The 14,094-nt window shown below is 41.9% G+C and overlaps 2 protein-coding genes across 3 annotated transcripts; one reads left to right on the top strand and one right to left on the bottom strand.

Moving 5' to 3' along the window:
- Window positions 1-626: 626 nt before the first annotated feature.
- On the bottom strand, window positions 627-7,128 carry zic4 (zic family member 4). 2 transcript variants are annotated; one of them, XM_077735535.1, is made up of 4 exons: window positions 6,913-7,125; window positions 5,935-6,750; window positions 5,230-5,793; window positions 627-1,252 (listed from the first exon to the last, which is right to left on the bottom strand). In XM_077735535.1, the coding sequence occupies exons 2-4, from the start codon at window positions 6,737-6,739 to the stop codon at window positions 783-785; spliced, it is 1,839 nt and encodes a 612-aa protein (XP_077591661.1). In that variant the 5' UTR covers window positions 6,740-6,750; window positions 6,913-7,125; the 3' UTR covers window positions 627-782. The 2 variants fall into 2 exon arrangements, with proteins under 2 accessions (XP_077591661.1, XP_077591660.1); XM_077735534.1 differs by having other exon boundaries at window positions 5,230-6,750; window positions 6,913-7,128.
- Window positions 7,129-9,158: 2,030 nt separating this feature from the next.
- Window positions 9,159-12,189, top strand: zic1 (zic family member 1 (odd-paired homolog, Drosophila)). Its single transcript, XM_077735537.1, has 3 exons — window positions 9,159-10,876; window positions 11,065-11,228; window positions 11,323-12,189. The coding sequence occupies exons 1-3, from the start codon at window positions 9,877-9,879 to the stop codon at window positions 11,545-11,547; spliced, it is 1,389 nt and encodes a 462-aa protein (XP_077591663.1). The 5' UTR covers window positions 9,159-9,876; the 3' UTR covers window positions 11,548-12,189.
- Window positions 12,190-14,094: the final 1,905 nt, after the last annotated feature.

Raw genomic sequence — 14,094 nt, 5'->3', positions numbered from 1 at the left:
TTCCAAACGTTCACTTTTTGGTCCTTCGATGTAAAACCAAATGGAAAATAAATTAAGACAGCAAAAAAAAAACCTGTACTTACATTTTTTTTTAAATCCATTGCACACAAAGCATGCCCAAAAAGTTGACATCAGGGTAGGCAAAGGGTGGTCCGCGGGTCATATGAGGCCCACTCAACAATCATATTTAGTCTTGCAATGTCATGGTTCCAAAGACAAATTGCAATGTATCCATCTGTAATCAGCTGCATTTCCTTTTCTGTAAACAATATATAAAAAAACAAAAATTATATTTGGCATTTATACATTAAAAAATATGAAAATATACACATTTGATTTTTTAAAACAGACGTCAAAACACCAACACTAAAATTATCTGTGACATAAACAAAATCCCTTATATTTACATGTATAGTCACAGTAGTGCAAAACAAATATTTTTAGTCTATAAAATGTTGTTCCCTATGTGCATTTTTAAATTTGGCAAAAGTGTAACAAAAAACAGTAGATAAGCTTGGACATATTACTTATATTATTGTCTCAATTTTAAATGAGTATAAAATGTAACTGTAATAAATGTAAACTCAATTGTTAAAATAATGGGCCTGGATTTCTGAAAAAAAAAAACACTTAAATATTGACTTGTATAGTTTTTTTTCCAATTTGAATGCATGTCTGTTTTCCAAATCAAATATGTATTTAAATAATATGCCCACCCTTACGTGTGGACAAAGACCAACCATGAGTTAAAAAAAAGGCTTTTTAAAACCTCTTTTTTTTGTCTAAAAGTTGTCCCTCAGGTCCGGATCCCTATAGGAGGGCTCATCCTCAGTAGCCGAGTCCGGCGTGGAGGCCCCACTGTGGGCCCCGCTGGCACCGGAGCTGTGGCAGACGTACCACTCGCTCAGGTTGGCCGGGTGCGAAGCGGCGGGGGCGGCGTTCAAAGAGGATGAGGAGGAGGAGGCGGGGACGGAGGCCCCTGCGGGCGGCAGAGCCTCTCGGCCTGCATCCGACGATGGCGACACCAACGATGGGGTCGACGACTCGTAGCCGGAGCTGGGAGGGGGGGACTTGCAATGCACTTTCATGTGTTTGCGGAGGGAACTCGGGTGCGTGTATGACTTGTCGCAGCCGCGCACTTTGCAGTTGTACGGCTTGTCCGACGTGTGCACGTGGGAGTGCTTCTTCCGGTCACTGCTGTTGGCAAAGCGGCGGTCACAGCCGGTGAACTCGCATTTGAAAGGCTTCTCACCTGATGGGTGGAAAAACAAAGTGCAATCATTACATGGGCTTTTGGTTGTGGTGTTATTTTCATTTTTACCCCAAGAGGCCTAACATTTCAGGATAATAACATCATTGCTGGAGTCGTATAGAGTTAACTCTCTCACACACATACACACACATACTAATACACATACACACATGCTGTACAAGTAGCTTACTACTATAATTGCCATCATAAAAAATACAGTAGCATTGTGGGTCAAAATGTTAAAAAAAAGAAGTAATGTTTTACTCCTAACAAAGTGTTTAAATACAAATTGCTTGCCATGTCTTACAGATATGAAATATGTTTTAGGAAAGTATTTGAAATGTAGATACTTGACAAATTGTGACAAACTTTGTCAATATGTTATGACAATTAAACAATATTTTTCCAAAGAGAAAAGTAGTGCAACTTATATTAGTGCTATTTTGTTTAAAAGGTTTGTCAGTAATTTTGAAATGCAGTGCATAAATGCTCATTACGATTGTACATAGCTTGTTGGTAGTATGCTTTAAAAATAAATTTTATATTGAGTAAAAAAACTATATTACTGGGTATGTGTGTAAGACATAAATAATATATCTAGTATTGCTCTCAGTGGGCCTTTTCAGCAGCACCGCCTACTGGTAAGTTAAAGACAGCCAGTATGTAAAGTGCTTTGAGCATTGAAATACTTTAATAATATAGCTGTAAATCTTAAATAATAAAAAATAAAATTATTAAATAGATGCCAGTATATACAATGTAAATATTAAGTATGATAGTTGCGAATAGATTGTGTAAAATTGTATTTGGCCAATATTATTAGCAATGAAATCAATCAATTACAGTCAAAATTGCAATTTAAATAGATTTGGGTGATCTGTTGAAATATTAGCAGAAAAAAACATTGCACAAAATATTGAATAAGGAACTACAAACAAAATTGTAATTTGAAAATATTTACCACTGAGTGGCATGTACTTCTGTATTAATAGAAAAGTACTGCAGTTAAAATGAGATTTGATTTCATCAAAGTGGGTCAAAAATGACACTTGGGAAAACATCAAATACTCTCATGGTCCACATAAAACCCACAAGCCATAACTTGCACACCACTAAAGTGTCACACAAGTGTCACATCATATATATAGCTTGTATTAGTATATACGAGTAGCAAAAAAAACATTAAAAACAAATTATATCTAACTTGGATATTAAGTACTTAACATCAATAGAACGTAGAACATGCTTGATTTGGAGGGATGTTAAAATGCATAAATATAACAAGAGCATAAAATTAAAAGTGGCAGAAAAAAAGGCAATTTAAAATTTGGAATCATTTCACCTTGATGGAGTTTGTGTGTTTCCTAACACACACACACACACACACACACACACACACACACACACACACACACCATCCCAAAATCAACGCTTGCTCCTCGACGCATGCTTTTTTTGCACACGCGTAATTGGGCCTGTCTAATTACACTTGTGCTTTTTTTGAATATCAATTTGACCTTCAGCTGTTGGGTTGAGAGAGCCAATCAAGGATATTAGTGTAGTACAAGAAAGCATGGAGGAGCCGGCAAGACCCCAGGGGCAGAAACCCCCCACTCACCCACCACCAGTCAGCCCACCCCGACCACAATCATAAGCACACTTTCGGCCTTTTAAACATGATACACTAAAAAGAAAGGAGCACCAAGCCCCTCGGGAGTCAAAATTATTTAACAGATTTGTACTTAGGTAATGTGAGCAAATGATATGAATTATGCATAAGGCATGCACACAGTGTTGCGTGTGTATGCCGCCTGTCTGACTCAACATTTTGAGGCCATAACAAAGGCAAATTAAAATATAGGGGAGATGCGCTATGGTACTTTTTGTAGTCAGGCAATATTCTAAGCTACCTATGCACCTATTAGAAATACGTGTATATAGCAATTAATATTTTGGCTACTTTTATTTTCAAAGAATAAAAAGTCTGACTGTGTGGAAACATTATATGTAGGGGGGTTTCATCCATTTTTTAAAACACTTTTTTTTCATGCGTTTGTCCAGATTGAAGTAGTTTTGGGGCCATATATGGCCCACACACCACAGTTTGATCACGTTGGTAGAATCATGTATGTTCACTTTAAGTTTGCTTTAAAGGGGCTTTAAATCATTTACAAATATAATGAAACTCAATACAACTATTTAAAATACATTTTCGGCATTTTAAAATCTTAAATTGTTCTAAACATTATGTGAAATGTGAGTGTCATTTTGGTCAAGGAATGCTGGCAGCTATTAAACAAATTTGGGTTGTTTAAAGTCCTCCAATAACCACTTTGGTTTAAAAAAAAACAAGCATTATGATTATGATTACAAATAATGATGACGAAAATTAGCCTTTAGTATTTTTTGTTGTTTGTTTTAATTTTAGTGGAGCAGTATTTGCAATTGCCTATGATTGTAATATTTACAGCTATGGACTGAACCTATTTTACCCCATCAAAAGTTCTTTGAGGAATGATATCAAAAAGAAATTTCATGTTACAATTTTCTGAAATAATGTTTAATATTTGCAATAATTGTGAGTTGGGTTGGCATGGTGGCTAGTGCATCAGCCTCATAGCTCTGAGGTTCTGGGTTCAAGTCCAGGTTGGTTCACCTATGTGGAGTTTGCATGTATGGGTTATCCCCAGGTACTCTGGTATCTTCCCACATGCCAAAAACATGCATGGTAGGATATTTGGACACTCTAAATTGCCCCTAGGTATGGGTATGAGTGATCATGGTTGTCTGTCTCCTTATGCCCTGTGATCATAGCTCCAGCACCCCCCACAATTCAAGTGAGGATGAAGCAGGCTAAGAAAATGAGATTGTATTTCACAACCAACAATTATTTTGCTGTGGTGGGTCCAACTGTGGCCCACATGCCTTATGTTGCAGACCATGGATATTAACTCATAGGCAGAATATGGACAGGTATTCATATTTTTATGGCAGTCATGTGATATTTTAAGTTGACCTGATATAATATATAGCCGAGGTGGTGGAGTATTTTCCCCTCCATAACTGAAGCCATTTGAGTTTTATACCGTCCTCTGAGGAGCAACTTTGTGAAACATATGATGCCACAAATGTGTGTCATGACATTTTATGGGTTGGATAATGCAACTTATAAAACAATTAATGGCTTTGGTAAAGTGCACGAAAGGCCATGTGTGGCCCTCATGCTACAGGTTGCACAACAATGTTTAGAACTGATAATTTGCCTTTTTATTATGTGATTGTTATTCCCAGTTAACTTACTATTACAGATATTTGGAAGGATATGTAAAGAGATATGAATCACTGAAGAGAAATTGAAGGGAAAAATGTGCATTTTTCTAAGTACTTTTGCACCTCTTGTATTTAGAATATGTATTTAATACGTCATGATTTAAATGCATATTGTTAAACATAGAAACTTTAAAATATAATACAAGATTGTGGTTTATCACTGATAGGCTGCAAACTTTAAAAAATGCAACATGTTGCACAACCTATTGGAACATTTTTGCATTGCAAAACTAACAAAAGCGACACTCATTTGCATGGTTAACTTGAAATTGAATACAATTTAATTTCATATTAAATTAGGACGTTTTGCTATTATTAACTGCACATACTTTGCACACACCATTCATGAGATATGCACATGAATTATCCTTTTTTGTACAGGCAACATGTGTGTACAGCATGGTTAACGTTAAGGTGGCGTGTGTGTGTGTTAATGTGTGTGTGTGTGTGTGTGGGGGGGGGGGTGCTGTAACAAGACGAGTAGTACATCTCTTTTGTGCTGTGCTGTAAACAAGTGGTTGAAGCGTCAAACGCATGAGTGAGCTGTTGAACCCCCACACACACACCCGAAAACCACAACACAAAAAAGTGATTGAATGCAAAGCTCCCTTTAAAAAAACAACAAAGAAAAGCGTGTTATGACTAACCTGTGTGCGTCCTTTTGTGGATTTTGAGGTTTTCCGAGCGAGCGAAGACTTTGCCGCAGCCGGGGAAAGGGCACGGGAATGGTTTCTCCCCCGTGTGTACGCGGATGTGATTGACTAGCTTGTACTTGGCTTTGAATGGCTTTCCCTCTCGGGGACACTCTTCCCAGAAGCAGATGTGATTCGCTTGCTCGGGACCTCCGACGTGCTCCACGGTGACGTGAGTGACCAGCTCGTGCATGGTGCTGTAGGTCCGAGCACAGCGCTTCTCCCCCGGCTCCAGCCATTTACAGATGAGCTCCTGCTTGATGGGCTGCCGCATGTAGCGGAAGAAAGCACCGCTCCCGTGATGGCCGTGGGGGTGATGGTGGTGGGAGCTCAAGTTGAGATTGAGCCCACCGTAGAAGGCGTCGGCTCGGCTGCTCGCCGACAAGTGCTCGGAGCGAACGTACATGTCCCCCGGTAGTCCCAAGCGGAGCTGGCTGGCCGGCGCTTGCTCTTGGTGGAGCCCGGGAAAGAGCGCATGGTTGCCGGCGTCGTGGCCGTAGTGCGCCGGGTAGCAGCTACCTGTTGTCGAGACAAGCATTCCGTGGTGAGAAGCGTTGGCGGCGTCGTGGTGGTGTTGGTGTTGGTGATGGGGGTGGTGATGGTGGTGGTGGGGCTCGGCCAGAAGCGGAACCGACATGGGCACGCGGAGGAAGTCCCTACCTGCGGTCAGAGCCTGGGCCGGGTGCGTCATACCCGCATAGGGTACCGGCGTCGCCCCGAAAGCTCCCGTCTGACTGGAGACCACTTCACTATGGCCTGCCATGTGATGATTGTGCGGAGGCTGGTGCTGCTGGTGATGCTGGGGATAATGATGGGCTGGGCTGATTTTGAGGGCCGCCGAGTGCCCCATGTGTTCTGGCCCGAATGGACTCGGCCCCAGGCGGGGTTCCGCAGTCATCTCCCCGGGGTGCGCGTGAGCCATTGAGTGTGGATGGCTGCCGAACCCCGGGAAGCCTGTCACGCTCAGAGGGGCAGGTTGGTGGTGGTGGTGATGATGATGATGATGCTGCTGCTGCTGCTGCTGCTGGTGGTGGTGGTGGTGGTGGTGGTGGCGGTGGTGACGAGCCCCCGCCAAGTCAACTAATCTCAGTGCCGCGTTCCGTTTGGAGAAGGCAGGGTCCATCGCGGGGCTTCCCAGCGCATCGACGCTCATTACTGCCCTAATTTTGGGCCGTGGGAGGGGGGTTGGGGGCGCTTGTACTTGACAGCGGGCAAAAAACAATAATGATGACAAATACGTTTTAATCGCGATTCCAAAATGCCTCCCAAAACTTTGGAAAGTTGCGTGTAGCGGCAGGCTACATTGGCTGGGCAGCAGGACGCATTTGATAGAGAATAGCGGCTCGCGGTGGGCGCTCGCAGCCCGCCGAGCCCCACAATCGGGCCGAGCTCTAATTGGTCGAAGGCGGCTGTTTGACGTCACTAGTGGCAATTCTCCAACCAGAAGAGGGGGGAGGTTGCGCATGCGTGCTGCCTCTAGGCAACACCAGAATGGGGGGAAAAGTTAGGCAAAGCGTTATTGTATCATTAAAAAAAGGAAGGGAGGGGGTTAATCCGGATACATAACCAACTCTCTTTTGTGCTTCAACACATTCAATCGGAGATTGCACAACTTAATTCCAAGGGATTAAAACAAACCTTGTAATGTGGTCGTGTTGAAATGATGGTATCTTCATTTTCCAATACATATTTGCCACAGAAAAGTCTCCTTTAAATAAGGAAGGATGGTCCAAAATCCATTCGAGTCAATCCAATGTTGCTCCTTCAAAATCACTTAGATTTTTCCCTGAAAAATGAGAAAAAAAGTGTCATGTCAAAGACCTGTTGTCAAGATCCTTGCTTTTTTTGTGTGCGCGTCGGAGCCGAGCGGACGGCAGGCAGCAGATGGTTGCCAGAGGAGGTGGTCCCTCCATTTACAGGCTCAGTGGGGACGGGGGGATAAAGTTCCAAAAAGAAAACGGCATGCGAGTAAGGAAGAAGTACACCGATGGAAAAAAATCTAATATATTTTTTTTTAAAAACGAGATCTCTGTTGGAATGAGACGCAACAAGACACATTGGAGCAGATGATAACGGGGTTAAAGGGTAAAAAAACTCAGTTTTTCTTCGAAATATTATTTTTTTGTGCTTCTGTAAGGCTGAAAACCTCAATAGGTGTAAAGAAAAAAAATATCGTCGAATTGTATTTACATATGCATGGTAAAGAAATAATCAGTGTGGAATGCATACTCCACCATGGACCGTAAATAGCCCCCGCAGTTTTGCATTACACATATAAATAAGCTTTCCCTCCATAAATATTGACTCTTTTTTTTTTTTTTGCAAGTTGAGCTGGACGCCTTCATTCAAGAGTTTGACATGTCATTTTTTTTAAGCAAACGAGAGAAAACAGGAAAAGGAAAGTTTCCTCTTTTTTAAAAAAGTATAGATAAAATATTAGCGAAGTGAGTGAGGGGTTTATTTATGAATGATTTTGGCTTTGGAACCATACTTAGAGTTTACACATTTAAATTCAGATAAGGAAAGAATAAATAAGAGTAGTTTCTGCAACATCTGAAGTAAGACTAACTCTCATCTAAGTATACAAAATGCAATGCACCTATTTCTCTGCATGGGAAAATAATGTTTAAAGCATGTAAAATAAAGCCTAAAATGTGTTTCTATAAATCAGGCATGTTAAAAATGAGAACTTTTTAAAACCAAATGGTGTTTCATGAACAGAGAGAGTGTGTGAGTATGTGGAGTTGATTTTTTTTTTTTTTTTACTGGCTCACATGCCCCCCCAAAAAAGGCCTCCAGTGGATTTTTGAACTCAGGGGCAGCCGCAGGTTCCTGCCACAAATCCCACTTGATAAATTCGACAACCCACAATGTTTTAACACACACACGCAGTACAATTTATAGGCCAACATAGCTGGCCTATGGATGAAGAGTCCAGGTAGAAAGCGGGATGACTCAATATAGTCACAAAGGTCTATATTGCCCAAATTCTTAAGGTTTTGTTGGGGTACATTGAAGCAGAAACAACGTTTGTGATTGTACAGCCAACTGGAAATCACCAACAAGTGAGTCATTTCTCTTAAAGGTGGCAAGTTTAGAAAATACCTCAAACACTGAGGAGGTTTTTCCTAATGGAGAAGAAAAAGTCCATAGGGGTATCATTTGAGAATAATTTAGGGGTATGGGGAAACAGTTGGCACGCATATTTGGGAAAGAACTGTTGTGGTAACAGACGGGGTTTCTCCGGGATGAGAAATAGAGGAAAAATTATGGGAGTTTGGGAAAAATGGGTTTTAGAATGCATTTTTTGGTTGCATTTCTTGAACAGAAAAGATAGGGGCAAGTTGGAAATGTATTTAGTACCCATTGAAGATATGGTGAAAATCTTTTGGGAATGTTTTGGGAAGGAACTGAGAACAAGGGAGTGAGTTTCTTAGGAAAGTTAAAATATTTAGAAAGACAACTCCCCTTTGAGAATCTGTAGCCAATTAGCAAAGAACAATTGTTATTGAAGAAGTTGAGATTTTGCTGCAAAAAATCGGAAACATTGCATATAAAAGGGTTTTTTGAAAATTATACATTGGGGGAAATGGGTGAGTTTTCATAGAAAGCTCAATATGCAGCATGTTTAACAATAGAAAAGTAGATTTGAAGGAAACTATTTTCAAAATACATGTACACACTTTTTTGCAATGTGTGACCCATTTTAAGGGAACCTTTAAGTGATTTCTCAAAAGTATTTATGAAAAATTGAGAAACCTGAAGAATACCTAAGCATGGTATCCTTTTCTGATAAACATACTATCAATAAAAAAAATTAATAATAACAATTCAAATATCTAAGTTTGGCACCAAATTTTACCTTATTGCAAAATATTTAACATGTTGCAATACGGATAGCGTTTTAACTCAAATGACATTTCCATATTGATGCCAAAATGTAAAAAAAGAAGAAGAAAAAAAAATTCCAGGATTGATGATGCGAAGAGACCAATCGTCTTGCGACGTGGATTGTTATTTGGCGAGTGGATGTTATTGAGGGGAGCAGTGGGGGGAAAGGGGGCTGTTTGGAGCCCGACCAATGGGCAAAGGCGAGGGTGCTCACGTGAACACCCCCCCTCCCCATTCATCAGGGCTGGACCGTGTTTTCTTTGCAATTCATTTATCTGCAGGAATGATTGCGACTATCAGTCTGCAGCTCAGCGCCTGAGCGAGGAGGTGAAAGTCGCACCGCGGGGAGATAACGCGTCCAAAACCCCAAAACAAGAGAGACAAGTCTCACGTCTTCTTCTTCTTTTTTCTTCTTCTTCTGTGGGGGCGCGTGGGCGTAAGATGCGCACGATAGGGGCGCCTTAGAAAGTCAACAACAAGACCCTGAGCGGATTTCGGGGGAGTTTGGAAGAGATAGAGAAAGTGAAGAAGGGGTAAAACAAAAAGGGGGGAAAGAAACGAAAGAGAGAGGGTTGGTGGGGGGGCGGGGGTGGTCGGTACGAGTGGACGAAATATCTGAGCGTGATTTTTTCATCCGTGTCCTCAGTCGTGCCGGCGCGCGTGTACACAGACCCGAGCGAGTGCGTGAGTGAGTGAGTGACTTGAGTGAAGATGCTCCTGGACGCCGGACCCCAGTACCCCGCCATAGGAGTCACTACTTTCGGCTCCTCGCGGCACCACTCAACAGGCGAAGTGACGGAACGGGAGGTGGCCCTGGGCATCAACCCGTTCGCCGATGGCATGGGTGCATTCAAGATCAACCACGGCTCCCACGAGCAGACGGCGTTCTCATCGCAGGCGCCCGGCTACGCGGCGGCAGCCGCCCTGGGCCACCACCACCATCATCACCACCACCACCCGAGCCACGTCGGCTCTTACTCCACGGCGGCGTTCAACTCCACCCGGGACTTTCTCTTCCGGAACCGCGGCTTCGGGGAAGCAGGCGCCCAGCATAGCCTCTTCGCCTCGGCAGCAGCGGCGGCGGGCAGCTTCGCCGCGGCAGCAGCAGCCGGCCCTCACGGACATTCGGAGGCGGCAGCAGCGGGCCACCTGCTCTTCCCGGGCCTCCACGAGCAAGCAGCGGGCCATGCATCATCCAACGTGGTGAACGGCCAGATGCGCCTAGGCTTCAGCGGGGACGTGTACGGCCGCGCGGCTGAGCAGTACGGCCACGTCACGAGCCCACGCTCCGATTATGCATCCTCGCAGCTGCACGGCTACGGCCCCATGAACATGAACATGGCCGCGCACCACGGCGCCGGGGCCTTTTTCCGTTATATGCGGCAGCCTATCAAGCAGGAGCTGATCTGCAAGTGGATCGAACCCGAGCAGCTGGCCAACCCCAAGAAGTCATGCAACAAGACCTTCAGTACCATGCACGAGCTGGTCACTCACCTGACCGTGGAGCATGTGGGGGGACCCGAGCAGACCAACCACATCTGCTTCTGGGAGGAGTGCTCCCGGGAGGGAAAACCCTTCAAGGCCAAGTACAAGCTGGTCAATCACATCCGCGTGCACACGGGGGAGAAGCCTTTCCCTTGCCCCTTCCCCGGTTGCGGGAAAGTCTTTGCACGCTCGGAAAACCTTAAAATACACAAAAGGACGCACACTGGTAAGAATGCATGTCAAAAAATTCATTTGAAAAAAATAATCAAAACAATAAGAAAAAACGAAATTATTCAAACAATATATGCTCGAAAATGCAAGCATGCATAAATACAAATTACAAAAAAACAAATGCATGTAATTTCCTAAAACTTGAAAATTAATACAATTTTTGTTTTTGTTTTTGCAATTTAGGTGAGAAACCATTCAAGTGCGAATTCGACGGCTGCGACCGGCGCTTCGCCAACAGCAGCGACCGCAAGAAACACATGCATGTGCACACGTCGGATAAACCCTACTTGTGCAAAATGTGCGACAAGTCTTACACGCACCCCAGCTCTCTGCGCAAACACATGAAGGTACAGTCCTCAGTTTAATCCAACTGTCATATTCATGCAAGATTACATCCTTTTTGCGCGTGTCTAATCGGATTCCAACCTATTTTAATTCAAGGTCCATGAGTCCAGCAACCCGGCATCGCAGCCGTCTCCGGCTGCCAGCTCGGGGTACGAGTCATCCACGCCCCCCACTATCGTGTCGCCGTCTGCGGAGAACCAGAATAGCGGTAGTTCCATATCGCCCACGGCCCACGGGGGTGTGCAGCACCATACGACCACGACGACGACAGGCAGCCACAGCAACGCGCTCACGTCCAATTTCAATGAATGGTACGTGTAAAAAAGTATTTTGAGGGTTGGTAGAAAAGATAAAAAAAAATGGGAAATGATTTTTTTGGTGGGGGGGAATTGCAGAGACTTTTTTGGGGGGTTGAAAGAATGCATGGACCAAAAAAAATGAAAATAAGGAGCCAATTTTTCTTTATTTTTACTGAAGGACTGCTCCATTAATTGCAAAGAAGGAACGAGGGGGAATTGTTTTTGTACATATCACAACCAGGATGGAAAGGAGAAAAAAAACTGTAATATTTTATTTTGTAAATATCATATTTGAGGGGAGGATTTGTGAAAAAGAAAAAATGTGCTCCCTTGGTATATGGACAATAGAAGCCACTGAAAAAGAATGTTCTAGTCGTGTACCAAATGTGAATGATCCCCAGTATTACAACGTCGAGTTTAAGCGACTTCCTATAGTATTCAATGTGCTTTATATTTTCTCCTCCTTTCTGTTTTCCCATCATGTATAGCCCACAGTACAGCATTCTCGTTCAAAAAGGTCCAGTTGGAGTAGCACACTTTTAATCCTTGTTGTTATTTAAGTGTCATGTCGACGAAATCGTCTCTAATAGTGAAAAAAATAAGCCTGAACAATTCCGTGTCAACTTGTTTATTATGTATACGTGATAAATATACACAAAAGTTACCTGTGTTGTCTGAAAGGAAGTATTATTATTATCATTATTATTATTATTATTATACATGTATAACTAGCTCAATTTTCCATATTTATCCGCATGTTTTTAGAAGTGGTCGGTATTTATGGAGAAATGCGCTCGTATGTCAAATTTAGTTTCGAATCAACAACAAAAAAATGTTTGGATACATTTTCGTACTATATTAAACAATTAAAAAATGCAACTGCAAAAAAAAAAACAAAGACTTGAGACTTTTTCTAGACACTAAAGTGAAAAATTTGGATTTGCTAAAATGTTCCTTCTATTAAAAACTAAATAAATAAAAGCAAATTAATAATTCCATAACAAAAATGAAATTTTTAAACGCCACGTCAGTGATTTCAGGTAAACGTGCAAGATCGTGCAATTTGACAGCCAGCTTTTGTGTGTATATGCAACTTTAGTGACAGTCAATAACAAAAATTGTCCTCCACACACACACACACACTCACACACTGCACCCCCTTCTTTCTGTTTATCCAAATTAACATCCAACACTTTTGCCCCGCAGTAATGTGCAAATTAAATCGATTAATCACGCCGGTTGTTCCTCTTGTGTATATATACACACCAAAAAATAAGTTGGCCTTACTTAATTGTTGGGGAATCTCATTTTGCAATCTAATTTATTTCCGTTTGTGGGATCACTTGGATTTATAAGCGAGGAGGCATAGGAAAAAAAGGGGGGTGCAGCAGTGCATGAAAAGCATGAAAAGTGAACCCCACCCCACCTCGAGACCCCCTCTTTTTTTCATTGTTTGTCTGCAGCTTGCTTGAGCGGCCCATTAGGCAGCCAGAGATCACGTCGTGATCACCGTGCATGTGTCAAGTCTTTGTCAGCAATGTTGAAAAAAAGGCAAAAAGCCAGTCAAGTTTGCTTTATGAGGATTAAAAGACGAAATATGGCGTTGATGCAAAAAAAATGGAGAACATAGAGAGATGTGTGTGTGTGTGTGTGTGTGTGTGTGTGTGTGTGTGTGTGTGTGTGTGTGTGTGTGGTGGGGCAAATGCATGCACCATCTTGTTGGAAATGTATTGAAATGTATTCATATCTCCCTTTTCATGGACTATTACATCCGGAGGATGACGCGAAAATGACTTTTTCGACTCTATTTAACAATGCTGTCGTCAGGCAAAGTCTATTGCACATTTTTTTCTTTTCTCTTTTTTTACACAAACACACATGCATTTACTCATAATACATATACATACATTCATACATAACATCTACACACTGGTGGTGATGGTATAGGTGTTGGTGTGTATGGATAAATATAAATAGGGTTTGTAGTATAACATAGTGCAGGACTGGTTTTAATATTGCAATCTGTTCACCATATTTGGTCACATGAGAAGGATAATTAAGTAAAACTAGAGCTCAGTGTGAGGCAAGCAAACAACAACCAGAATAATCGACTTGGGGTGTTAAAAGAACACAATAGCAGAAAATATGTAGTCATGCGTGAAATATGTTTTCGTAAAAGTAACCCAACTAATTTATAGTGCATTTTTCAAAGAGGTTAGTGCAGTCCAATAAAATGTGCCTTTACAACTAGCGACGAGAACCAATAACAACCACAACAATAAACATGATATTAAACCCAGTATTAAAATATGAATACAATGCAAGATCTGGCTTTATGAAGTTAATACTTGCATTTATTGTATTAATTTCATATGTGCATTTTAGATGAGAAACAGCCTCTTACTCTGATGCAATGCAAGCAGTAACCAAAGTAATATAATACATAATCAGATAAGAATTGAACAAATATCCCTAAAAATGCTGTTTGTAAGATTTAGACATTAAACTTAATGTAATTAACTGGCAAATAGACACGATGTATTTTAAAAGAGGAGTTTTGAGAAAAAGA

The sequence above is a fragment of the Stigmatopora nigra genome, chromosome 16, assembly GCF_051989575.1.
Source record: "Stigmatopora nigra isolate UIUO_SnigA chromosome 16, RoL_Snig_1.1, whole genome shotgun sequence".
Lineage (NCBI taxonomy): Eukaryota > Metazoa > Chordata > Actinopteri > Syngnathiformes > Syngnathidae > Stigmatopora > Stigmatopora nigra.
Note: the sequence above shows the minus strand (reverse complement) of the source record. Positions and strands in the feature narration are given on the sequence as shown.

Coding starts and splice junctions, on each gene's coding strand:
- zic1 (XM_077735537.1), top strand. CDS start 9,877: ATGCTCCTGGACGCCGGACCCCAGTACCCCGCCATAGGAGTCACTACT. Junction 10,877..11,064: donor ACACAAAAGGACGCACACTG/GTAAGAATGCAT, acceptor TTTGCAATTTAG/GTGAGAAACCATTCAAGTGC. Junction 11,229..11,322: donor CTCTGCGCAAACACATGAAG/GTACAGTCCTCA, acceptor TTTTAATTCAAG/GTCCATGAGTCCAGCAACCC.
- zic4 (XM_077735534.1), bottom strand. CDS start 6,739: ATGCGCAACCTCCCCCCTCTTCTGGTTGGAGAATTGCCACTAGTGACG. Junction 1,253..5,229: donor CCACAAAAGGACGCACACAG/GTTAGTCATAAC, acceptor TCCACCCATCAG/GTGAGAAGCCTTTCAAATGC.